This window comes from Corythoichthys intestinalis, chromosome 21 (genome assembly GCF_030265065.1).
Source record: "Corythoichthys intestinalis isolate RoL2023-P3 chromosome 21, ASM3026506v1, whole genome shotgun sequence".
Taxonomy (NCBI): Eukaryota; Metazoa; Chordata; class Actinopteri; order Syngnathiformes; family Syngnathidae; genus Corythoichthys; species Corythoichthys intestinalis.
The window spans coordinates 24,281,389-24,308,547 of NC_080415.1; the positions used below are offsets into that span (position 1 = coordinate 24,281,389).

At 38.2% G+C, this 27,159-nt stretch overlaps 3 protein-coding genes across 4 annotated transcripts in view; all 3 read left to right on the top strand.

Annotated features, from left to right (window-relative positions):
- Positions 1-568: 568 nt before the first annotated feature.
- On the top strand, positions 569-5,020 carry ppifb (peptidylprolyl isomerase Fb). Its single transcript, XM_057826481.1, has 6 exons — positions 569-835; positions 974-1,004; positions 1,516-1,604; positions 1,677-1,773; positions 2,439-2,514; positions 4,712-5,020. The coding sequence occupies exons 1-6, from the start codon at positions 683-685 to the stop codon at positions 4,845-4,847; spliced, it is 582 nt and encodes a 193-aa protein (XP_057682464.1). The 5' UTR covers positions 569-682; the 3' UTR covers positions 4,848-5,020.
- A 142-nt stretch (positions 5,021-5,162) lies between these two features.
- anxa11b (annexin A11b) lies at positions 5,163-15,894 on the top strand. Its single transcript, XM_057826480.1, has 15 exons — positions 5,163-5,327; positions 7,011-7,377; positions 7,448-7,485; positions 7,578-7,703; positions 7,784-7,871; positions 7,953-8,047; positions 8,119-8,232; positions 8,348-8,438; positions 8,598-8,677; positions 8,755-8,811; positions 8,882-8,975; positions 9,049-9,144; positions 13,946-14,004; positions 14,240-14,362; positions 14,467-15,894. The coding sequence occupies exons 2-15, from the start codon at positions 7,020-7,022 to the stop codon at positions 14,524-14,526; spliced, it is 1,479 nt and encodes a 492-aa protein (XP_057682463.1). The 5' UTR covers positions 5,163-5,327; positions 7,011-7,019; the 3' UTR covers positions 14,527-15,894.
- A 6,266-nt stretch (positions 15,895-22,160) lies between these two features.
- Positions 22,161-27,159, top strand: part of LOC130909749 (disks large homolog 5-like) — a 58,867-nt gene continuing 53,868 nt past the window's right edge. The window contains exon 1 of one of the 2 annotated variants that reach the window (XM_057826537.1): positions 22,161-23,107. In XM_057826537.1, the coding sequence (XP_057682520.1) occupies positions 22,813-23,107 (295 nt within the window). In that variant the 5' untranslated portion in view covers positions 22,161-22,812. The remainder of the gene's footprint in view (positions 23,108-27,159) is intronic. The other variant, XM_057826538.1, reaches the window with a different exon arrangement.

Genomic DNA, 27,159 nt, shown 5'->3' on the forward strand with positions numbered 1-27,159 from the left:
TGCCTATGATTTTGACGTAATACATGCGGTGACATTACCGGATGTGACGTATATTATGCTGCGGCAGCCGCACATGTCGTTGCCTGTCGTGCCATCATACATGTTCTATTATAAACTAGATGTCTGGTGCACGCTGTGAACTAACGAGGCCCAGCGTCGTCACTCGACAGCCATTTCCCGCCGGTAAAATTTGCATAAACATAAAATTGTAATCAATGGAGCGCGTATATCAAAATAGGGATAGGTTAGTCAAGTTTGGACTGATTTTTGAACGGTTTAGTTTTTCATAAACACAAGAGAAGCGGAAATTTCAGTGAATAATTTAGAATATTAATAACATTTTCTAAAAATCCAGCATGAAGCATAGCCACATTCATATGTTTTTTTTTTTTTTTTTTAAATATGAACCAAACCGTTTGTAAATCAGTCAATAATAATTCAACAAGTTAATATTATGTTGATGGAGAAAATCACCTTTCCGCCTGAAGTAGAAGTCCTCTGACACAAGGTGGCCGCCAGTTACTTACGCCGCCAAAGCTGCCTTTGGATATCTCCCCATATATATGTTATATCTATGGGTTTCGTGACCCGTGACACGCGCTAACCTAAACTGCGCGAGTGAATGACGTGAAGCGCTTTGCTAGTATTGTGGGGCAAATTTGAAAATCATTTTTAGGATAAAATGATGTTGATATCGAACCGCGTGAAGCTGTGCTCGCTGGCGTTTACTGCCGCAAGACTATGCAGCAGCGGCCCGGCGTCTGCCAACAGCAACCCGACGGTATACTTCGACATTTCGGCCGACAACGAGCCTCTCGGAAGGGTAACTTTCGAGGTGAGGAGTAGGACACGTTAGGTTGGAGAAAAAAAAACCCATAACTGACCTTTATTTGACATTGAAGACAAGTCTGTTGTTTGGCAAACTAACGAGTGTTTTTCCTCCTCTTATGTATGGTTTGTCTATATTTGCAAGCTCAACGCTGAAGTTGTGCCAAAAACCGCAGGTAGGCTGGCACATGTTTACTTATGTTAGTTATTTGCCCTCGGCTACATGTTAGCAGAGAACTATTAGTCACATTGGTGGGGAGAAAAAATTAACCATTACAGACCTTTTCAAATGAAAGTTCAAGTTTTACCACACGAAAGCAGTAATTGTACACGTTGCTATATACTGTATATATAAAGTGTACAATTAGAGCTCTTGAGAAAAGTGGCCAAGTGGCTTTCTGACTTCTTGATGTAATCATTTATTTATTCATTTTATCCTTAGTAAAAAAAATGTCTTACTTTTCTTTTACTCAAATTATTTCAAATATTTCTTAAACTTCATTCTTTTATACTTAATTGTAATATTCAAATGCTTTCCAGAAAAACTGTCATACAGTAATTGCTAATGACAACTTTCCAGGAAGTTAAATCTTCAAATGAGAGTATATATTATAGGCTTCGGGCTTGCGCAACTTTCTTGCATCAGATTTTTTTCTGTATTTTAAAGATAACTGTTTCCTTCCCCAGAAAACTTTCGGGCTCTATGCACAGGCGAGCAGGGTTTTGGCTACAAGGGCTCCACGTTCCATCGGGTCATCCCTCAATTCATGTGCCAGGTAGGTCAACACGCCTGAAAAATCCTGTTTTTGATACTTTTATCTTTCTAAATTTTTGTTGTTTTTTAAAAGGGTGGCGATTTCACAAACCACAACGGAACCGGCGGGAAGTCCATTTACGGGTGGAAGTTTCCAGATGAAAACTTCAAGCTAAAGCACACTGGACCTGGTAACTAGTGGCTGAACAACTGCGAATGGCTGCATTGATCATGTTTCAGCGAGGCTAGCAATGAATTGTCGCTACCAGCCAATCCAGTTCAAATGAATTGGCCGTCTTTCGCCTTCAGTGGCAGCCAATGAGTTAAACGCTTTTAGATTTAAACCATGTAAAAACAAAAATTCCACCATTAATGGAATTGATAGCCAGAAAACATTTTTTAACTTGAACATATATAATTTTATCAATGTGTTACAGTTTCATTTTGTTTGAGCATGTTGTTACACAGTAATACATTAGGAAACGTGAATGTGCATTTATATATCTTATTGTGAACAGAGATGCTCACAAGTGGCGGGCAGAGGCTTACGGAGGCCTGCTCCTCCTCAAAATTAATCGTTATAAACTAAAAACACTAAAACAGTGTTGTTGTTGCAAAGGTAATACTCAACAGAAGAAAAACCTACTGGAATAATGGATATACATTTTACACATGCATTTATCACACATCTATCACAGTGACCTTACAGACATTTATGGGTGGATGTCAAGTACACATGGATTTTCACTATGATAGTAACAGTCCAGTGTTATATGTTAAATTCCACTATGTTCAAGACTTTGAGGAGGGAAAAATGTATAGAATTGTGAATATGAAACATGTTTGTTTCATCTAGGCATCTTGTCAATGGCCAATGCAGGACCCAACACCAACGGGTCCCAGTTCTTCATCTGCACCAGTAAAACTGAATGGTATGTGCTTTTGGTGACTGCTGCTAAGACAGTTTTCAGATGTTGTATTACATCTTCAATAGGGCTTCAGCTATCGATTATTTTAGTAGTCGATTAATCGATGAACTAGTTAGTTTGAATAATCGAGTAATCTGATAAGGAACATAAAAAAATTAAAATACCTGAGCTGACCCTCAAATAGTATAAAAAAATTAATGAGGGAACAATTGGCTAACTTACATAGCAAAGGTCCGCTAGCTTAAATGCTATAACATGCTGTTATTTATTTTTGACAATGCTCTGAACAAATGGTTAAAACACATTCCCACAAGAAACGGCTAAATATACCTATAAACTAAATTACGAATGCATTAAGAAACATTAGCTCAAACATAAACTTAGCTTATGTAGGTCTTAACAGGGAGCAGCTGGATTCAGCCATGTGAAATGTTATATTCACTGTTTCCACTAGAGGGCAGTGTATCCACTCAAATCAATGACACTAAATGCAAACACTTTCAAAACAAACCATTACAATGCCACTTTGATTAAACAAATACTTGAAGCAGCAAACTTTAATTAGAATCTTTTTTTCTAATCGAATTACCGTATTGGCCCGAATATAAGACGGTGTTTTTTGCATTGAAATAAGATTGAAAAAGAGGGTGTCGTCTTATATTTGCTGTCTAGACGTTATACCCATTCACGACGCTAGATGGCGCCAGATATCATTGAAGCGATGTTCTGTCATGACAGAGCTTAGCTACTCTCATTAACTCATTCAGTCCCAGCCATTTTTATCAGAGCAAAGCCCTTCGCTCCCGGCCGTTTTTTCTGGATTTTGACTGATTTTGCAAGGCCCACAGAAAATTCTGTTCTATTGCTATATAAACTTGGAACCCACCAAAAGAAAGATTAGACTCCCTTCTTTCAGCAGAAAAAAAAGTAAGTTCGTATCTTATTCCATTCTTTAGAAATCAGCATTAGAAAATAGCTTAGTTTGAGCAATTTTCCAATTTCTGATGAAAAATCGGAGAAAATTAGCTTTTTGTAAACGCATACATTTCAAACATAACTTTGACTTTAACAAAGCTATTTTTTGCATTAGTTACATTCCAAACATCTGAATAATGTTTTCCTTTTCCAAAATACCATGAACAACCAGACAAATAGAGCTTTAGATAGCAAAGTAACAATTTATTCACACACGACTGCTGAGAGATGACGGTTTGTCACCGAGATGACGCCGTTGTCGCCACGTCAGCTGTGTAAACTTCTCCCTCATCATTGTCTGTCTCACAAAGATGGATTATTTTTGCATTTCTGCGGGGTCTGCTTGGCGAGCCGCTCCACGGGGGGGTTTCATTCGTTTTACACGGTCGTCCAGCGCCTGGCGTCCTAGGCGTCCTCTCGTTGTTTTGTTCGGTCGGAGCGCGCCTGGCTTCATGCCGCCAGCGCTCTGACCATGCTGCCGGCCGTTGACTGCTGTTGAATCGGGTTGCCTCGTCTTACAAAATGCGCTACTGCTCTCCAGTGGCCATTTTTATTGCTTTAAAATTGGTTTTGAGCTTTGTTCTTCGTTTCTGAGGTAGATCGGAAGCTATTGATGCTTCTTATTAAAAAAAAAAAAAAAAAAAACGCAAAAGACGTATAAATACGTAATCCGGACACTGAAGCATTTAAAAATAGAACGTTTTTATACGTTTCTGGGAGCAAATGAGTTAACCAGTTTGCATTATTTTATTGCACTGTTTTTCCTTATTCATATTTGTTCCAAGACTACAGTTAGATTCCACTTTAATGGTTAATGCAGTTTTTGCAATTTTGTTGTTTTATCACATTAGATTGGTTTAGTTACATTTCAAAAACCAGAAGCCATTCATTTCCAAATGTGATTGCACTTTAGTTTACATATAATGAGGCAAAATAACATGCTTTTTCTCTCAAATATATTGTTATAATCATTTGTTTCGGATGTACTGTAATTATTTTCTGTATGAAAATTAATTTGGTGTTCAAAAAGTCTTTTTTTCAAACTCGAGTCTTGAAAAAGAGGGGGTCATCTTATAACCAGGGCCGTCTTATATTCGGGCCAATACGGTACTCGAATTAATCGATTAATCGTTGCAGCACTAATCTGCAATCTCACAAGAGCTGCCATTGATTGAATTTGTAGTTTTACTTTGCCTTGTTTTCATTTTGCTCTTCCATCATGTAGGCTGGATGGTAAGCACGTGGTCTTTGGCAGCGTGAAGGAGGGAATGGACGTGGTAAAAAAAGTGGAGACTTTCGGCTCGCGATCCGGGCGCACATCGAAGAAGATCACCATCACGGACTGCGGCGAGCTCAAGTAGACATACAATTCTGGCTGTAGAATTTCCAATGGTAGTGGGCGGAGTGTCTCTCATCCTACGTTTTAGGTCTGGCAACCACTTGATGCACTTGAATGTCTTACCATGAAATGTGAATTTGAGCCATTACGTTCATTAAAAGTGGACATTTGTTTGCATACAATAAATTCTTTTATTTCTCAACAATGACACAATCTCTTTTGACACCAGTGTATGCACTTCTGCTTAAGTTGGCTACAAGTATGAGTACTTTTGACACTTGCTTCTCTGTCACAAATGGGGCAGCATTGTGGACACAGCTGTTGCATTGTCCCCGTATTTGTGTCCTTAGTAACAGCATAACAAAAACAAAAACTCCCTAAGATGGGCAGCAGAGTGCAAAGGTTGTTCTGCCATTTTAATTTACTCATGGTATGGGAAAGGACACACCCTTTTCCACTCCCCTGTCGACCCTCAAGTGGAGTACACGGCAGTCTCTGACACGTAAGAAAAGCTACTTTACCTCTTACAAAACACTATTATTATGTTCTTTAGTTTTACCAAGACGAAGACAATGACTTCTCTCACGGGTGACTTTTGGTAGCGTTTTTTTTTCATCGATTTGTTCGTGGAACCTCCCATAGATCGTCTTTTCCCCTTTCCGTCTAAGAGCAAAGGGAAAAATTAGCGACTCAAAAAGCGTAGCGACAAAAAACATGCGGATTATATTTTGAAGTTTTTTGTTTTAGCAGTTGTGCGATGAATTAATCGAAGAGCAGGCATGCTAACGAGCTAATAGCGGATGCTAAAAAAAAAGCCACCTCGAGGGATTAGGTGTTATGTAATGTTGAACGGACATCGGGAACATAGTGTCATCACATATGTAGAAATGACATATTAGTTATATTTACACCCTTGCAAAGTTGAGCAGCCCAGTTAGGAAACTACAGGCCTATGTGATGCTACTTTTTAAGCATATTAGTTAAAATTGCAATTAAAATATGGGACTATCATCCTTTTAAATTCTATATCAAAAGATTAATTTTGGGCTGACTGTAACGTCTTGAGTTTAAAAATATATGTTTTGGGTTTACTTGTACTTCCTTTTACATGTTTGTGAATTACCGGTGCGTTCAAGGGTCAAAAGGCGAAATCCGAAAGCAGGAGACCCTCGCATGGTGTGGATTATTTTTTAACGTTGTCTTCTACAGTATTAGCAAAGGAAAATAATTTAATATTTTGAATATATAATGAATAAAAACATCAATGTTGTGGTCGTAATAGCAACAATGTACTCTACATAAAGGCGCTTATCAAAGCACACTGACGCGTACAGTTGAATTTTTAAATGACCTTCAAATTAAATGAACACAATGAAATGGAATAGACTCAGCATAAGTAAATGGAGATTTAAAACACAGGCAGTCGTAGCAACAGTTTTGGTATGTCAACTACTAGTCTTCAAATAGGGGAAGGCTGCACAAAAAGCTGTTGTGAAACAGGAATCTATAGTTCTCTGTAAATATTGAGTGTTTTGTGAGCCAAACTGTTACTAACAGGCTTTTTTTTTTTTAAATGCAGTGGTTCTTAACCTTATTAAAGGTAGCGAACCCCACAAGTTTCACATGTGGATTCACTGAACCCTTTGGAATTAGATAATAAAGCATTTTTTCCCCTTCAAATTCAAAACTGATATATCTAAGATAGCAAGGTAGTAATCTAACAAGTTGCCATTCAAAATTCTTCTCATTTTGACAGCGTGTTTTAACATTTCAAAATTTGAGACCACGCTGCCCATTGGTCTGTTATATTCCCTCATACTAAGAGCGAGTCAACCTTCCACTGAGCAAACCAGTTCCTCCTCCCATCAGATCGAGGACTAGCAGTTAAAAGAAATTGATTAAGACTGTAAATTGGAGCAAATCAGTCCAAAACCTGGTCTAAAAAGCCACTTTGCCTAGATTTAATCAGCATATGAAAATTGGGCTCTGAGTTTCTTTACCTTCGTCGAACCCCTTAGATTTATTCACCGAACCCCTGGTGTTCGATCGAACCCAGGTTAAGAACCACTGTTTTAATGCAAATGAACGCACAAGGCAAGAGGAAACCAAATGACTTAAATTGGCACATAAGGCATGTTCCTGTGATTTCAAATAGCCATTTCTATACATTTCCTGTCACTCTTAGGTTGTGGAGATGAGCTACCCAGGTTATCCTCCTCAGTCGGGCGGTTATCCACCCCAAGGCGGTGGCTATCCACCCCAAGGCAGTGGCTATCCACCCCAGGGCGGTGGCTATCCACCACAGGCGGGAGGCTATCCACCCCAAGCCGGGGGCTACCCACCACAGGCAGGAGGCTACCCCCCACAGGCGGGCGGCGGCTACCCACCTCAGGCGGGTGGTTACCCTCCTGCAGGAGGTGGTTACCCACCAGCGGCAGGTGGCTACCCTCAACAGGGTGGCGGCTACCCTGCGCCACCTGGAGGTTATCCACCTCAGGCTGGAGGATACCAACAACCACAACCAGGAGGCTTTCCATCCATGCCTCAAGGAGGTAATCTCTGACGTGGTAAATTTTGACTTTCTCAAAAAGAAAAACTGATGAAACCATTGTTTTTCCACAGGTGGAGGCTGGGGAGCGGCACCAGGAGGTTATGGCGCGGTACGTAAAACCATGTGAAACCTTGTTTATCGCAAATTAATTTGAAATTAATTACTTCACACTGACCTTGCTTTTACAACTGTCCTCTGCAGCCAGGTGGAGCTCCACAGGGATACCCAGGGGGTGCGGCACCAGGCCAGCAACCCATGCCCAACTACCCTAGCGGAGGTGGATATGGAAGCGGAGTTCCAACCAATCCTCAAGCACCCGCCATCCCTGTATGATGATTAACCCAGCCATTTTTCATACAAAAAAATGCACTTTTAACGGTAACTTTCGTTTTTATTGTAATACATAGACAGGCTACAGGGGCTCTATTAAGGATTTCCCCGGAGCAGATCCACTCAGGGATGTGGAAGTTCTTCGGAAGGCCATGAAGGGTTTTGGTCAGTTCCTACATTGAACATACAACAGATGGAAAGTCTCACCACCTGGCGCAAAGTAATTGTGATTATCCATCAATGCAGGCACGGATGAAAACGCCATCATTGAGCTTCTAGGAAGTCGTACCAACAAGCAGAGAGTTCCCATGGTGGCAGCCTACAAAACAACTTATGGAAAGGTTTGGTTTAACTTTACTTTTTGTTGTGGTGGACACTAAGTTGACTAAAAGTTTCCCCGCATTTCCTGCAGGATTTGGTCCACGATCTCAAGTCTGAACTGACTGGAAACTTTGAGCATCTGGTTCTTTCCATGATGAAGAGCCCGGCGCATTTCGACGCGTCAGAACTCAGAGAGGCGATTAAGGTTAGCAGATTTCCACATACGCCTTGTTTATTGACTCTCAAGCCTTGATGAGTTTCACTACTTATTATTTTGTAGATTATCATACAGTTTAAACACTTTACTTTTTTTCTTTCAGGGTGCTGGGACAGACGAAGCCTGTCTGATTGAAATTCTCTCGTCTCGCTCCAACTCGGAGATTCAGGAAATTGCGAGGATTTACAAACAAGGTTAGTTTTCCAACTTTTTCCATAGAGAATATTATCAAACAGGCTATAAATACAACAATTCCTCAAGTTAAGGTACTTTTGTACTCTGTGAGTTACCAGCGCATATTGTATTTCCGCTTGGAGTTATATTGTGATTAAAATATCATGTCTGGTTTTCAGAGTATGGTAAAAGTCTGGAGGACGCCATCAACAGTGACACCTCCGGTCACTTCCGAAGACTGCTGGTATCCCTCTGCCAGGTAGAAGTCAATCAATATCATTGATTCTAAGACTTTGTCGCAAATGTCCGACCTAATGAACACTTCAATTGCTTCAGGGCAACCGTGACGAAAGGGAAAACGTGGACATATCGCTCGCCAAACAGGATGCTCAGGTACCACTTTGCAATCATCTTCTTTGGTCTTTCCGCCACTTCCTGCTTTGACGTTTGTGGATGTCTACAGAAACTGTACGCTGCGGGGGAGAATAAAGTGGGCACGGATGAGTCGCAGTTCAACGCCATCTTGTGTGCCCGCAGCAAGCCTCACCTACGGGCTGGTTGGTATCGACTTTTAGAGATTGAAGTTATTCTATTTGGAATGTATCATCTAATTGTGGACTTTGATTACAGTTTTCCAGGAGTACCAGCAGATGTGCGGTCGAGACATTGAAAAGAGCATCTGTAGGGAAATGTCAGGAAACGTGGAGTCTGGCATGGTGGCAGTGGGTAAGTAAAGCTTTGAGCAAAAACATATTACGGTAGTTTAAAAATTTTTTTGAATTATTAATTAGAATTAGTGCTGCAACAATTAGGAAAAAAGCTTCGAATTAAATTTAGCTTCTTCGAGTATTCGTTAAATTAAAGTGGTATTTAATGGTTTGTTTTGAAAGTGTTTGCATTTATTTTTATTAATTTGGGTGGATACACTGCCCTCTAGTGGCAACAGTGAATATGACATAACTCATTTAACATGGCTGAATTCAGCTGCTCCCTGTTAAAACCAACATAAGGTAAGTTTTTGTTTGAGCTAATGTTTTTTTAATGCATTCGTAATTTAGTTTATGGGTATATTTAGCGGTTTTTTTGTGGGAATATGTGTTTGAAAAGATTCATTTAGAGCATTGGAAAAAAACGTTAACATTTTATAGCATTTAAGCTAGCGGACTTTTGCTATGCAAGTTAGCCAATTGTTCTTTTGTTCTACTTAGATCCTCATTTATTAATTTTTTTATACCGATTGAGGCTAAGCTCAGTTATTTAAAAATTTTTTTTAATGTTCCTAATTCGATTACTCCATTATTCGACCTAACTAGTTCATAGATTAATCAACTACTAAAATAATCGATAGCTGCAGCCCTGATTAGAATTATTTACAGATGTGACTGAAAATTGCATTTTCGGTTTCCGTTTAAAAGCCCGAAAATTTACTACCGAATAGTGTGAAGAACTGTAGTCCTCTTGTAAATGAAGTCATCTAAACAGCGGTGAGAAGCAACACGGTGGCTACTACTGGCTCAAAGCCAACATGTGTGCTTGTTGGAAGTATTTTGAGGTATCAAAGAAATATATAAATTAGTAAATGAAGGAAAATAAAGCTAAATTTGCTTAATCGCTGTTACACGCTAGTTCTGCAGTTGCTTTCCATTCCGCGTCACATCGAGTACAGTGCATTTGAGCCCGTGCGGGAGTAGTTTGGAGTTAAATCAAGCGAACAGTATACAAATAGTATTTAAATGCATAGATTTGCATTTGCTGTCGTTTAGTACAGTACGTTTATAGCACGACCACTTCCTCTTTTTGTCATTTTTTCTCGTGATTTCCCCACCCCTCTGCCACTTGCCGGGAGCGGCTTAACTCGGCTTCGTCGCCGCTAGAACTCGGCCCAGTCGCCTGGCTCTCATTGATTCCACTTGTTGCACAAGATAACACAGAGTTTTATTTTAAGGAGTAGGAGAGATTGTTATACCCTTGTAAAGAGCTTTACTCGTTTGGGTGAGAAAGGAATAGTTTTTTGCTGTTGCTGTGAATTACAGTTCCACACAAACATACATTGAGATCTCATTTCATTTAGCAATTAGAGGTGTGAGAGTCATTTTTAAGAGTCCCAAACTTCCAAGAAAGCGCATTTATCAAGGTTTCTTCGTCCGTGACATGTGCGAATAGAATGCCATGACGATGCCAGCACCTCTGCTATAGGACGCGTTGTGAGTTTGCCACAAAACGCTCACTGACGCCGGGAACACACCCTCCCATAGGGTTTCAGAATCGCAACCTTTCAGACTAAATTTCTAGAGCCTCTAGGTTTGTAGAACCAATGCCAAAGCAAAAGGCATTCATCGGAAAATAATGATAGAAAATATATTTTTTTAATGAATTATATGCATGTGCATTTTTCAGGTTTTCGGTTTCGGCCAAGAATTTTGCTTTCGGTACATCCCCACAATTATTATTTGCCACATTTTTTTCCCCAGTTCTTTTTTCCTGAAACCAACCTTGACTGTCTTTTTTTCAACACATTTCCTTAGATTTTTCCATGATTTCATGCTTTAATAGATATACAAATTTGGCGAACTACATACTGAATAAACTGTAATTGTGAGCCTAAAAAGACACACATAAAAAATTGTATTCTTACTAGTGCTGTCAAATTTGTCATGTTAACGGGCGGTAATTATTTTTTTCTAATTAATCACGTTAAAATTAGAGCTGTCAAAATTATCGCGTTAACGGGCGATAATTAATTTTTTAAATTAATCACGTTAAAATATTTGACGCATTCAACGCACATGCCCTGCTCAAACAGATTAAAATGACAGCACAGTGTCATGTCCATTTGTTACTTGTTTTTTTGTGTGTTTTGTCGCCCTCTGCTGGCGCTTAGGTGCGACTGATTTTATGGGTTTCAGCACCATGAGCATTGTGTAGTTATTGACATCAACAATGGCGAGCTACTAGTTTATTTTTTGTTTGAAAATTTTACAAATTTTATTAAAACGAAAACATCTAGAGGGGTTTTAATATAAAACCTCTATAACTTGTACTATATATATAACTATACATTAGGGCTGTCAAAATTATCGCGTTAAGGGGCGTTAATTAATTTTTTTAATTAATCACGTTAAAATATTTGATGCAATTAACGCATGCACTGAATGAGCCGCTCTCGCATTGCCTCAAACAGATTTCAATGAGGCCGTTTATGGACATTAAGAGTGAAGAGAATGCCACCGGCCGCTTGGGAGCAGCGTAGCGCAGTTCCATACTAATGTTATTCCGTCTAATAGTGGGAGAATTAGTAGTTGTGAGATGTTTATGCTGTTGCTTTGTGCTGCACACATATTTCGATAAGTTTGCTTTCTTTTAGTGGCAATTATGTGTCTCTTGTTGTATTTTGGGTAAGATATTCTCAGAGATATATCTGTTATAAAGGCGAGTGGACACAGGCGTTCTTTGGGCTGCGCCGTTTATTGGCATACGCTTCTGCAACTCCTTCACAACAAACAGAAGTATCATTTAGAACTTTAAAATAATAAATAATTATTATTTATAAATAATTTAAAATAATATTGCTATCTCTCAAAAAAAATAATGTTCACAAAAAGAAAAGCACTTCAGTCTGTAGTAATGAGGCCCTATTCTCACACAGCTAAACAACAATGCAAAGTGAACTGGCATTACTCAGAGTTTGGTCACTCAATTCTTATTATTGTTATTTTTATTCTTCTTATTATTATATTAACTCTACTTTTGATTGAAAATTGTACAAATTTTATAAAAACGACAATATGAAGAGGGGTTTTAATATAAAATTACTATAACTTGTAACTATAACATTTATCTTTTAGAACTACAAGTCTTACTATCCATGGATCACTTAAACAGCAAGAATGTTTATAATGCCATTTGTGGATTTATTGTTATAATAAACAAATACAGCACTTATGTACAGTATGTTGTATGTATATATCCGTCTTGTGTCTTATCTTTCCATTCCAACAATAATTTACAGAAAAATATAGCATACTTTAGAGATGGTTTGAATTGCGATTAATTACGATCAATTACGATTAATTAATTTTTAAGCTGTAATTAACTCGATTAAAAATTTTAATCGTTTGACACCCCGACTATGCATTTATCTTTTAAGAACTACAAGTCTTTCTATCCATGGATCGCTTTAACAGAATGTTAATAATATTAATGCCATCTTGTTGATTTATTGTTGTAATAAACAAATACAGTACTTATGTACAGTATGTTGAATGTACTGTATATATCCGTCTTGTGTCTTATTTTTCCATTCCAACAGTAAATTACAGAAAAATATCGCATATTTTTTAGATGGTTTGAATTGCGATGAATTCCAATTAATTAATTTTTAAGCTGTGATTAACTCGATTAAAAATTTTAATCGTTTGACAGCCCTAGTTAAAATATTTGACGCAATTAACCCATGCACGGAATGACCCGTTCATGCGTTGACTCAAACAGTTTACAGTGACGCCGTTTTAGCATATTGAGAGCAAAAAGGCAGAGAAATGCGAGTAGACACAGGCGGTCATTGGACCACGCCTTTTATTGGCTTAAGGTTTGACAACTCCTTCGCAACAAGTATAAGTATTGTGGCCAACGATGTGGGGAAGAATGACAGGAGACGATCTTTTTCTTAACACGCTTAATTGAACACAACGCAGATCATACTGTATACCATTTACAGCCACCACTGCCCAACTTCCTATCATGGATTTGGGCGGAACATTTAAGTCGCTACAGTTTCATTTAGTGAAAGCACAACAAAAATAATATTCCTATCTCTCAAAAAAATAATATTCACAAAAAGAAAAGCGCTCAATACAAAGAGAACGGGCATTCCCAATCAAAATAGCGATACAAGATACACATAAAACTTACTCAGACTTTGCCTTGGCTAGATCTCTAATTAATTTAAAACTCGCCATTGACACCTTGTAGTGTATATCAATCACTACCATACGTAGTTAAAAACACTGTGGAAGAATGGCAGGGAGCCCATGTGACGTCCCGATCGGCGACGTCAACAATGACGAGCTATTAGTTTTATTTTTTTGATTGAAAATTTTACAAATTTTATTAAAACGAAAACATTAAGAGGGTTTTAATATAAAATTACTATAACTTGTACTCAAATGTATCTTTTAAGAACTACAAGTCTTTCTATCGGTGGATCCCTTTAACAGAAAGAACGTTAATCATGTTAATGCCATCTTGTGGATATATTTTTATAATAAACAAATACAGTACTTATGTACAGTATGTTGAATGTTTATGTCCGTCTTGTGTCTTATCTTTCTATTCCAACAATAATTTACAGAAAAATATGGCATATTTTAGAGATGGTTTGAATTGTGATTAATTAAGATTAATTCATTTTTAAGCTGTGATTAACTTGATTAAAAATTTTAATTGTTTGACAGCCCTAATTTTTTACATAAGTCACAAATTATCACATGTAATAGTCCTAACTATCATGAATGGGTTTCTCTCCTAGTGAAATGCATTAAGAACACTCCTGCCTACTTTGCCGAGCGACTGCACAAGGCCATGCAGGTACAGTCATCGTTTTGTTGGATTTATATTTTAAAGCTGCCATCGATGGCGATAGATGACCAGGGTTAGGGTTTGCTGTCAGCGCTCCCAATTAAAATGGACTGGATGTCTATTATATGTGAAATATGTGGGGGGAAAAAAACTCAGCAATCACAATTTCTGTCACTGTTTTGACACTATTTTTTTTTTTTTAAATGGACAGTTATTCTTTTTAACTTTTGCATTTTGGACATAGGGTGCCGGGACCAAAGACAGGACCCTGGTCCGGATCATGGTGTCCCGCTCCGAGATTGACATGCTTGACATCAGACAAGTGTATGTGAGGACTTATGGGAAGTCTCTTTACACTCACATCTCTGTAAGTGGAATCATCACACTAGCTGTCCTCCCAGGCAGTTAAACTTTTGTAATTGCATGTAGTTGCCACAAGAGGCCCGTAAAACCCTTTTTTTTTTCTGTCAGGGTGACACCTCTGGTGACTACAAGAAGCTGCTGTTGAAGCTTTGCGGAGGTAATGACTAAAAAAGACGACCTATCATGAGGACAGGACACATTATCAATGCCATATACAGCAAGTCCGTTCATATCAATGATTTAGACACATCATTATTTTTAGCGTCTATGTTAGTTGTCAGTACTTGCCAAATAGCCTAGGTTTATATACGCTTTAACATAACCACATAAAATATGCACGTGCCTAAAAATTTAATGTAAAATTACATAATTATGCAGAAGATGAATGTCTAACACTGTATGTCCCTGTATGTTAATCTTTAGTATATATATTAATCTATATACTCTTTATTATGTAGTCAACTGAAACTACAATATTGAAAGTAATCATGGGGCTTCACCCACACATTATATGTTAGTCAAATGTGTTAAAACATTCATAGTTACAATGGTACCTTGACTTACAAATTTACTTGTATTTCAACTTAATTTTCCCTATTACCCTACTCCTATGATTAGACTCCTCAACAGCTTTGGTCATTTTTTGCAGAGGATAAAGAATATACGCCCGCGGGTATTGTTATGTTGATTATCTACATGTGCCTGAAGCTTGCTCGTATTTAAATTTTCTGCTTGCAAAACAACAAAACAAAAAATCTAGCAATCTTGTAACTAAAAAAACTCGTAAGTCAAGGTAGCACAGTATTTTGTGTGTTTTATTTAATGTTGCAGTGCCTTTGATGGCAATGGACATCCAATCCATTGGAACTGGAAGGGGCTGGCATCAAATGATCCCTACCAGATTTTCCCAATTCCAACAGATTGGGCGTCTATTGCAGTCAATGTCAGTGAGTCAGTTATTGTAATAGAAAAGTGTTTTGATATACAGTATGAACAAAATTATATTAAAACATGTTGTGTTTTTCTTTTGGTCGTCAATAAATTTCAAATTGTCATTCCGATGCCTGAGTACTAACCTGCAGAAATACTGTTTTTTTATGTTTTGTTAATCTTGGCCTTCTTTTTGATTACCACTAGAGGGCACAATCAACACATTTTGCAATGAATGTCTTTTCCACTTGACAATCTTGTCATTTTACATCTTGACATGTACAACAACACACAAACTAATACCATTATTGTCTTCTCAAGTAAAAAAAACAACACATCACATTTACGCTTCCTGTGATTTTTATTTCAGAGACCGTACTTTGTGTGTAAAGGTGCAATTAATGTGCCTTACATAAGCGGTACTGTGTGATGAAATGGTTCAGGACAGCGAACTGCGTCCTCCGGGCTATAAATAGCGTCCATATTGTGGACGCATGGATGTCCACGGGCTGCAGGCCTCGGAGGGGCTGACAAATGACTCGGTTCAGCAGCTCACCTTTTCCCCTCCACTAGTGCTCATCCATTATCAAGCAAGGCAGCGGATGGATGAATATTTAATGGTAATATTTGGGAGTTTGCGGTGATACCTCCCTCAAAATAGAGGATCTTGCTTTTAGAGAGATAACACAACCGACTGATGGTGATTTCCAGACACGCGGCTTGAATTATTTACTCAGGAGGCTGCACGCTCCTATGTGCACCCATCGCTCAAATTGTTCGGGACACCGGCATGATGTCGGTCTACGATGAATCAATAAAATAGATTGCAACTCATTCAAATTGACCTGTGACCCTTGGATTAGATTTGTGCATTTGTACAGAATGAATGGCAGCTCCTGCTGGGTACAGTATGCCACGTGGTTTCATTACAGCTGTGTGATAGTGTGTACAACTGAAAATGTGATTACATCTGTAAAACAAATATGAATAAAAGATGTAGGGCTTGGCGGTAGGAATACAGGATGATTTCAATATTTTATTAAGAGTTGTCCCAATCACATTTTTGCACCTGATTCCGATCTCCAAAAATGTTGTGTAGTACAAAACATCCTGTTATTATTGTATTTTTTAAATATATATATGGTGGAAAACACAGACAAGACTGAAAAAGCAGTTTCTGCTCTTGCATCCCTCTTTAAAATAAATTGCTGTATTTTAAGCAAAAAGAACTGTTGTGTTTGATAGAACAATATGTGTATATGCTGCCATAGCAGATTCATGGCGCAATAAGCCCCCGAACTATTTTTAATTTGTCCGTTTTACCCTGGAAACCCCCATTTACAGACATCGTGCAACCGGTTTTGTTTCGACCTAGCCATAAAAAGAAGGTAAATCATATTTGTTATTCGAAATGTCTGTCATTTTTAGCTTAAAATCATTAATTGACGTCTAATATTTCGTTTAAAAAAAAAAAAAAAAACATTAAAAAATTAATCACTCGCATATTTTAAACTTTTAAACGCATTACGTCACAATGAAAAAATTGGCGTCTGTAAAAAAAGTCACTGATATCTACCTCATAACTATCGCTTTATTGTATTTTTTTGTTACTGTCGCATTTTCCCCAATATTTTAGATGATAAATAATTGATTCAAACCATGAAAATCTCAACCACTCCTTGATGTCTGCGATTTCTGCATCGCGACCCTTGTTATATTACCATGTTTCACCCACAAAATCCCCCAAAAATCCAGCTGTGGCCATTCACATCTGTGTTTTGACACTCAGTGATACATGCTACATGGAGTTTTTGGATCGAAACAAGGTAAGTACGCGATAATATCTCGTTAAAGTCGTGGCGTCTGTAATTCTGCTCTCGCGTGCTCTCACCTCCAGACAGGGTTTTACTGTTTAAAAAAAAATTATTTTTTTTAAAATGCCCTCCTTTTAATTTTTTTTTTTTTTTTCTACATATACTGATATTGAAGTATTTTTAATTTCTGAATTACATTTAAATACATGTCAAATATTTAAAGCATTTAGTCTTGTACTTAATATGGTCATAATGTTACATAAATGTAGTTTTATTATTTATTTTGAATTAAATATTTGAAACTTAATTACGTTTCATGTAATTCTATTTAACCCCTTTAGATCCACATTTTTTCTGCTGAGCAAAAAAAAAATCTATGCTGATTTTTACTCTAGTCAGACACCAGAACAAAGTGCAATTTTTTGGTCGGGGATATTTCATGCTTTTATTGTTTATTTTTAATGTTAATGTGATGTGTTTTTGATAAAAACAAAAAACACACTTACGTTTGCCTATTTTAAGTTGCGTTTGGTCTAAGCCATTTTAAAGGAGCCAAAAATAGCAAAAAGGGGGTGCTAAACCTCATGAATTGATTTTGATGGCTAAAGTGTTGTCCAATCACCTCCCAGAAGTGGCAATAGCAACTTAATTTGGTGTATTTGTTGGTTTAGACACGTGTTGTGTCCTTCAGCAGCATGCCCAGGTCTGAAGGGGTTAAATCTGTGTCAAAGGCTTAATTGAAATTTTTACTTAATTTAAAATATTTTAAGAATATTTTTGAATAAATGTGTTAACATGTCTTGAATAAGGATGTCCCGATCGGATATTTTTTCGAGTCCGAGTCATCTGATTTTGAGAATCTGCAGATATCGAGTGCCGAACCGATACTGAAAAAAGCTGGGCTTTTTTTCCAATGGAACAAAAGTTCGAAACATGTTACTGTTCCACTGTGCCGCCTTCATAATGTGACTTATTTTCAAACAAAAATAACGTGGAGAAATGCTTGTCTTTGTTAAATACTTCATTGAGTGAGTCCACTCAAATCCTCTCACAATGTTGAGAACAGCCACCCTACATACACAATGAGCTGCCACAGCACACTTATGAATGGGCTGCAAGTTTAACGATGATTGACACATTTGTGACTGAGATTGTAGAGCTACTAAACTTCTCTGATAAGATTAAAGCTACAAACCTGTCAATCACAGTTAACTTCAAGTACCAAACGCAAGCTGGACTGGACAGTTTGGCTGCACTGCTTAACAAGAGGGAGGGTTTAAATCAGAAAAACATTAATGCATGTTTTTTTTTTTAAATTAAAAACCCGATCCTTTTCACTCGATTCCGATCCTCTGAAAAATGGCGCGATCAGCACCATTTCCGATCACGTGATCAGATCGGGACATCCCTAGTCTCTAAGGATAGGGTCATACCGCAGGTCTTAATGTACAATTTCGATTTTTTGTCATATGTTTTTTTGGTGTGTCTGTTCAGACTGCCTTTGTCCATTGAGCCTGACGCGCATGTGCAGAAGCATCAAAACAAATAATTGCATATGCTGGCTGTATGTCATTCCAGAGTTATCATATTTTGCTTTCGTACATGACGCACGCACATAAGCATTACGTGTGTGTGTCAGTTTGCCACGACTCATCCATGTAAGCAATACTGAAATATTTCATTTGTTGCACAGAAAGAAAATCAAGAACAATCAGATTTTTCTGTGACTGTGGTCAAGCCCGCCTCCTGCGTATAAACTTGGTTCAAGCTGGGCGCTAACGCTAATGAAGAGCTACATCGGTGTCGTCGTACCTGCCGCTTTCGCTTTTTGCTAACGGAATTGCTGCATGAATTCCGATTTGGGAGACTTGACAGTTCAAACCGCTGCCACATTCTGGAAAAATGTGGCCCAGATCGGATTTGAAACAAATAAGGTAGTGACCCAGATTGGATTTGAAATGGTCCACTTCTATGTCACGCTCAGACCGTCAAGTTATTGCTTCACTCAAGTCGGAAAAACACGAAAAAAGTCTTGATTTGTGCATTAAGACCTGCGGTATGAACCTAGCCTTATAGTAATTATTCTTCCCCAATGTAATCCATTTTGTTTTACTTAACATTTATTTCATAGTATTTCGTTTTGTATTTGTACTTTTTTTGTATTTGATTTTACTCATTATTTCTATTTCATTTTATTGACATACTGTACATGCAAAAGGTTTCAGTCAATGACCTCCAGTGAAGTTTACAATACAGAAATACAATTAAAAGTAGTACAACATAAACTGTGCTGTAATTGCATTCCCGAGTTGTAATAGTCATATAACATGTTTTCACAAAAATATTTATCTGCATGTCTTTTTCTCTGATATGCTGTGCAACTTTTCAGGTTCTGTTTCCTTTTCTATGGTTATCTTAACCACCTCCATGAAACTTGTGGTTGATAATTGACACAAAAAACAAACCTGCCCGTCCTGTTTCTTTTCTTTTCTTTTTTTTTTTTTTTTTAAATAATTATTTGTCTTTAGACGATGTGTGTTCCCGTAAACGACGACACTCCCACTCACTCCCAGACAACAACAATGTGACATTTACGCTTTCCCCCCCATCCCTGCAATACCCCCACTCAGGGAATTTACATTCCAAATTCTTGTCGGGAGCCACATGGATTTTCTCTGTGGGGAAAGTGTTACATAACCATTTGCATTGTTTAAACATGGCATTTGTATGTGCGTGCTGATGTACAGGAATGCTACGGCCTGTATTTAAGTAGATTTCACTACATACGAATCATCTCACCAAGGATTAAATACCCTTGATTGCATTGTTAGACCTTAAGACCTCATGCAATGTCGTTACGCCCAGATTCCAATCTGTAGGTTTTAGGATGTAAAGATTATTAGGAGATGTCATTGGATGTTATGTGGGGGTTGCTGTAGTATATGGCGGAAAACACAGACAAAACTGAAAAACGCAGTTTCTGCTCTTGCACTCCTCTTTAAAAGAAACTGCTGTATTTTAAGTAGGGCTGTCAAATGATTAAAATTTTTAATCAAGTTAATTACAGCTTAAAAAATAATTAATCGTAATTAATCGCAATTAATCGCAATTCAAACCATCTATAAAATATGCCATATTTTTCTGTGAATTATATATATATTCTGTAAAATAAATTGTTGGAGCGGAAAGATAAGACACAAGATGGATATATACATTCAACATACGGTACATAAGGACTGTAGTGGGCATTTCACTCTACTGTCATTTAAATCTGTCTATGCTGTCCTCACTCCGAAGCGTCTACTTTTTCCAAAGCTAGACAACTAGTCAACGACGCCTTAATAATCAGACTTCTTCCTTTTTCATCTGATTTATTAATAAAATGGCCTCAAACCATTGTCCTCTTTAGGCCGTTTACGTAAAACTACAAAAAAAAGTAAACAAGCATTGCATTAGCAACAACGTTAGCTTAGCACGCTATACAGGTTGACTAAACATAAACAAAAAGCGTCTCATACAAAAAATATAACATTTCGCTTATTAACATAATATGTACTTGCCAGTTCAATATGGCTGCACGACGTCTCTGTTGTGCTTATATGATCCTTGGAAAAGATGTGTCCGTAAGTATGGTTGTTGTAAAGAATGCAAGAAAAAAATAAACCATGTCGCAAAGTGACCACAAGAGTTCGCTGTTAGACAGCACAAAACGCCTTGCTGTAAAACTTACCAAAAGGCAGAATACTGTCTGAGAGGGACATGTGCGTTAATTGCGTCAAATATTTTAACGTGATTAATTTAAAAAATTAATTACCGCACGTTAACGCGTTAATTTTGACAGCCCTAATTTTCAGCGAAAACAACTGTTGTGTTTGATAGAACAATATGCTGCCGTAGCGGATTCATGGCACATGAAGCCTCCGAACTATTTTTAATTTGTCCGTTTTACCCTGAAAACCCCTGTTTACAGACATCGCGCAACCGCTTTTGTTTCAACCCAGCCATAAAACGAAGGTAATTAATTACATTTATTATTCAAAATGTTTGTCATTTTTAGCTTAGAATCATTTATTGATGTCTAATACTTAGTTTTAAAAAAATGACTTTAAAAAATTATTCACTCGCATATTTTAAACTTTTAAACAAATTATGTCACAATAAAAAATTTGGCATCTGTAAAAGTCACGGATATCTACCTCATAACTATTGCTTAATTGTTTTTTTTTTTTTTTTTTTTTTTTTTTGTTACTGTCGCATTTTCCCTGATATGTTAGATGATAAATAATCGCAGGGCCATTTGGGGGCCCTAAGCAAAAAAATGCAAAGGGGCCCATATTTTTGGCCCATCATTTCGTCACAGTGTACTGTGAAACCCATACATGCAATCAAACCCATACCTCCATATTTTGTATATTAGATTTTCTTGCACTGCATACTTCAAACTTCTCACCCCAAATGATTGTCAGTACTTACAGTTGATAGCACCAAACCTTCTTCTAAAAGAGGAAAGAAAGAGGTTAAGGAAGAACTCTTTATTTTTTTAAGCTTGTAATCAAGTATCAAAACTCACAAAAATCAAATAAAGCAAACTGCAGTAAACAAAATAGAATATAAATTAAACAGTTGCCAGATTGGGGGCCCCCTAGTGGTTAGCGCGCTAAGCAGCTGCATAGTCTGCGTATAGGCTGGGTCGGCCCTGAATAATCGGTCCAAACAAAGAAAAATAACATTTAAAAGGGTAACTATATGAAAAAGAAAATCTCAACCACTCCTTGTTGTCTGCGATTTCTGCATCGCGACCCTTGTTATATCACCATGTTTCACCCATAAAATCCCCCCCAAAAAAAAAAAATCTGGCTGTACCATTCACAGCTGTGTCTTGACACTCAGTGATACATGCTACATTGAGTTTTTGGATCAAAACAAGGTAAGTATGCGATAATATCTCATTAAAGTCATGGCGTCTGTAATTCTGCTCTCGCGTGCTCTCACCTCAAGATAGGGTTTTGCTGTTTAAAAAACATTTAAAAGAAAAAAAGCCCTCATGTTCAAAATTTTTCTTACCCCAGAAAATTGAGATTTTAAGCTTTCCAATGATGTATAACACATGCATATCGGACAATTTTGAAATTTAGTCAAATTGGGGGTCTCAGAGCGGAACTTCAAGTCACCTGAGTTTTTTCAGCCATATTCTTTATCCTCTGCAAAAAAACAAAAAAAAACTTATCTGTCAAAGGGCCAATCAGAGTGCCGTTTCTATCCAATGTTGACAATTACGTGTGGCTAGCCAGGTGCGTCCTACCAGGAGGCCCCGCCTACTTTTAAAACCTAAAAAAAAAAAAAAAAAAAAATCCCGTGCTCGGAAACATGAGTGCTTCTGCTCTGGTTCTGCGCGCGAGCCACGAAGCGAGTTCGCAGGACTTTTTCACCACTTTTCAACATGTCCCAACAACTCCAGCACACTTTGGGAACGTCTCATAGCGCCGAGCCAGCGGCGTTTTAATGACGACTTTTCCACGGGGAGCGACGGAGAAAGAAAACAAATGTGTTGTCATCTCGGCGCCGTCAACAAACATGGCTACTCGTCGACTAGCACCAACCGAACCGGGTCGCCTCTCCTTCTCCTCTTTCTTCTTCGTCGTCTTCTTCTCGCCTAAATAGCTTCGAAAGTCTCTCGCGGAAGGATCTGATTAGCCTGCGCGAACTCGCTATGGATCCGCGGCACAGGGAGTTTCTGGAGAAGTGTCACCACAACTTGGCCGAGTCCGTCACCGACGCCGACCAGCTCGTGGAGGTCCTGTCCCGGGGAGGGACGCTGAGTCCGGCCGAGCGCCACGAACTGGCGTCCACTTCCTCCGGAGCGGAGAAAGTGGAGCTCCTCGTCAAGATCCTACTCCGCAAGGATCGGGACCATTTCGCCGACTTCTCTTCGGCCTTGGAGGAGACCAACCCTCACCTGCACTCGGTGCTGCTCACCGCTGCCGGGCCCGTGAACCACAGCACCGGTAAGACGAAATCTGCCATCATTACATCACGACACGGATTTTTGGAAAGTTTTGTGACTGCAAATTAGCGTTTTACTGTAGAAAAACTCAAAAATCTCATGACTCACCATCAAACAAATCGCAAAAAGTTACTATAATTAACCCTTGACACTCATTGAACTCACTGTCTACCATTGACGACGGCAGACGTCCAAACACGCCCTCCCAGTCAAAATTGATTGGACGTCAAGCGCCGTCAATAGTAGTCAAACATGAGCATTCACAGCCAATCCTCCCAATTTAAATGATTTGGATGTCTATCACGTCAATGGGAGGCAATGAGTTAATAGTAAATATTAGGGCGGCAGCTATCGATTATTTTAGTAGTCGATTAATCGATTAACTATTTAGTTCGAATAATCGAGTAATCGTTCTGGTATGCCCCCCCCCCCCCCCCCCCCCCAGGAAGACGTAAACATTCCGCACCCCACCAACTCTCTGCCGCCACTGTAAATATACTGTAGTATCATTGGTATATCTGCATAACATTGTGTTATTTTAATATTAATGAAAATAGTTATATAGACCCCAATCACAAACGTCACACAATCACGTGATCGCTGTATTCTGCCGCCATATTGTCCGTCATTGTGTGTCCCTGTTGTCAATGATTGTAGTTTCTAAAGGTGGATTCACTTGCAAATTATGGAAGCCCCGGTGCTTTCAGATGCTGTAAACTCATTGGATGAGTTGCATAAAAGCCGTTATTTGGAAAATCTTTTCAAGCCAGATCCATATTTGATGCCCAAACCGATGTTTCCTCCCGTCCGGTCCCGTCCCGTGCGTCAGAGCTCGTTCTGAGACCACAAAATTTCCAATCATACTAGTTTATGTCACGATGAGGAGTCGGGAACCCAAAATCGGCACTGTCCCGAATATAAACCGACAATTGGTCAGCTGAGCGTCACCGTTGTCACGATTGTAAAATGAAACTTGGTCGACAACGGGCCGGTGTGTGCCGAAAAATAGCTGCCCCGCGTGAAATGTTCCCCCTGACGGGAGCGCTTATTTATAACGCTTTATTGACGTGAAAACATCAAATGTTTTCATGGACGCATTACAGTAATGGATTTACGACTGGAAGATCAGTTTAAAATAATTAAATTACACACAATATTAGTACTGTATTTTAGTAACAAATCATGGACTGGGCCATATAACCATCTTTGAACAGAAATGTATTAGTCTACAGGTTTTCACGACCATATCCCAATGACAATCACACGGGTATGACATTTATCAGTTCAAGCAGAGTAAAATAATACATATTCACGGTACAAGAAAGTCGTTTCCGTGTGGGCGCTCCCGTCAGGGGGGACATTTCAACAGGGCGGCTATTTTTTCGGCACAACACTAGTTGTTGCGCTCACCTTCTTGCTGTGCGACCGTGGCGACGAGCTTCGTAGTCTCCGTCTGATGTCTGCGATCGTGTTGGGATCATATTGATGTTTTCGCCGCTGTCTAACGGCTGTCGACAAAAACGCATCATGGAAGGAGATAAACAAACCGTGCTGCTTTAGAGATTTGCCCTTTTAACAATGGGCACACAGCGACTAATAAAATGACCGTTTATCTTTTCTGTTACTGCAACCAACGGCTACACATGCCTTCGCCATTTTGATTGATCAATGTTAACGATTGTCAGGAAGGTTTTTGGGTTCGTTTACTAGGCGGTGATTTCTTAGACAAGCAGAAAAACACACAGTAATAGGAGGAATGTACGTAGCGGTAAGATGTAAACACGATGAGCTGACGGACAATATGGCGGCACCAGTCGGGGGGGTGGAGTTGTGACGTCACGTGATTGGGGTCTATAGATCAACTTACAAAAGTGTAAAAAAAAAACACATCCATACTGTAAAAATACACTAAAAGATACATTTTTTGACCGTTTGATACTGAAAAATAAAATTTAATAAAATCAATAAATAATGCGGTAATAAATTCAAATTGATTAGCAACATTAACTCACGAGGACAATGTGCTAAACAATTGGCACGAAAAAACAGAAATTAATAGACCAAAAATGACAATGTCATTGGACAGAGGGACAGTTTTTATTTTTGCTGCAGGCAGTATCGGCGTGGGGTTATTTTGCACTGAGCAACTTGGTATGCCACCTTATATGATGCTGACAGTGCTTGCTGGTTTACTGATGTAACACTAACAAAGCGGGAGGATTGCTGGCAATATTCGGCACGTTTTTGCCATAAAAAGTAAGTCCTGCTGTCCGCTGCAAACATTTTTAGATATAGTAAACAGACTGACCTTTCCTCGTCTCCCACGGTACTGAAAGTCAAAGCCAAATGCTACATACACTCAGTCATATTTCCTTGTCTTAGCTTTTCATATCTCCAGTGCTCTTTGCTGTGTGCTCATGTTTGGTTCAAAAATATTGCGTACACGCTGAAAATGAGAGCGGCACTGCCACCCACTAAGTGGATGTGCAATCACACTTTATTCTAGTACGGTAAAACAGTATGTTCCCCAAGGTCACATGCGCCACCCCCAGCATCGCTCTGTGCCCCCCTGGGGGGCCCCGCCCCACTATTTGCTTACCCTTAGCTGAGCCTCAAACTGTATAAAAAATAAATAAATAAATAAGAATCTATGTACAACAAAAGAAAAATTGGCTAACTTACATAGCAAAAGTCCGCTAGCTTAAATTCGATCAAATACTAATGTTTTTTTTTAAATGCTCTTAACAAATGTTTCAGACACATATTACCGCAGTAAATGGCTAAATATACCTTTAAACTAAACTACAAATGCATTTAAAGAAACACTAGCTCAAACAAAAACCTAGCTTATGTCGGTCTTAACAGGGAGCAGCTGGATTCAGCCATGTGAAATGAGGCAGACTAGAGGGCTGAGTATCCACCCAAATCAATAAAACTAAATGCAAACACTTTCAAATCAAAGCATCACAACAGCACCTTAATTAGACGGATACTCGAAGCAGCAAAATGTAATTCGAATCTCTTTTTTCCAATGGAATACTCAAGGTAATTGATTAATAGTTGCAGCACTAGTAAATATTCTCTTATTTAAATTTTTAAAAGTTTTTTGAACATAGTTTTACATTAAACAAAAGAAAAAAGGTAAACATTATTTTGATTTTTTTAAATTAAAAAAAAATATTTAATAAAAAGTCTATATTTTAAAAACATCCATTCGTTTTATATATATATTTTTTTTTATTTAAACCAAAAGGATTTTTTTGTAAATATTATTTGTTGATAACACTATTTTATATAAATGATACATTCAGTATATGGCTGAAAAAGCAGCTTCTGCTCTTGCACCCTTCTTTAAAATAAACTGCTGTATTTTAAGCCAAAAGAACTGTTGTGTTTAATAGAACAATATGTCTGTATGCTGCCATAGCAGTTTCATGTCGCATTAAGCGCCCAAACTATTTTTGTGTATCCGTTTTACCCTGGAGACCCCCGTTTACAGACACAGCGCAACCGCTTTTGTTCCAACCCAGCCATAAAAAGAATATTTATCATTCGAAATGTCTTTCATTTTTAGCTTAGAATCATTAATTGATGTCTAATATTTAGTTAAAAAAAAAGCGAATTAAAAAAATTATTTGCTCACATATTTTAAACTTTTAAACAAATTATGTCACAATGAAAAAAACTGTCTGTAAATAAGTCACAGATATCTACCTTATAACTATCGCTTAATTGTATTTTTTTTGTTAGTGTCGCATTTTCCCCCTTATTTTAGATGATAAATAATCGAGCCAAACAAAGAAAAATTTAAAAGTAAAGTTTAAAAGGGTAAATATATGAAAAAGAAAATCTCGACCACTCCTTGATGTCTGTGATTTCTGCATCGCGACCTTGTTATATTACCATGTTTCACCCATAAAATCCCCCCCAAATCCGGCTGTGGCCATTCACATCTGTGTTGTCTTGACACTCGATGATACATGCTACATGGAGTTTTTGGAGTACGCGATGATATCTCATTAAAACCATGGCGTCTTTAATTATGCTGTCTCG

What these genes read in the sequence shown, in the direction of transcription:
- ppifb (XM_057826481.1), top strand. Translation starts at nt 683, where the DNA reads ATGATGTTGATATCGAACCGCGTGAAGCTGTGCTCGCTGGCGTTTACT. An exon ending in TCCCTCAATTCATGTGCCAG is followed by an intron (nt 1,605 to 1,676) that starts GTAGGTCAACAC and finishes GTTTTTTAAAAG; the next exon opens with GGTGGCGATTTCACAAACCA. An exon ending in GCTAAAGCACACTGGACCTG is followed by an intron (nt 1,774 to 2,438) that starts GTAACTAGTGGC and finishes TGTTTCATCTAG; the next exon opens with GCATCTTGTCAATGGCCAAT.
- anxa11b (XM_057826480.1), top strand. Translation starts at nt 7,020, where the DNA reads ATGAGCTACCCAGGTTATCCTCCTCAGTCGGGCGGTTATCCACCCCAA. An exon ending in GAAGGCCATGAAGGGTTTTG is followed by an intron (nt 7,872 to 7,952) that starts GTCAGTTCCTAC and finishes CCATCAATGCAG; the next exon opens with GCACGGATGAAAACGCCATC. An exon ending in CTCTTTACACTCACATCTCT is followed by an intron (nt 14,363 to 14,466) that starts GTAAGTGGAATC and finishes TTTTTCTGTCAG; the next exon opens with GGTGACACCTCTGGTGACTA.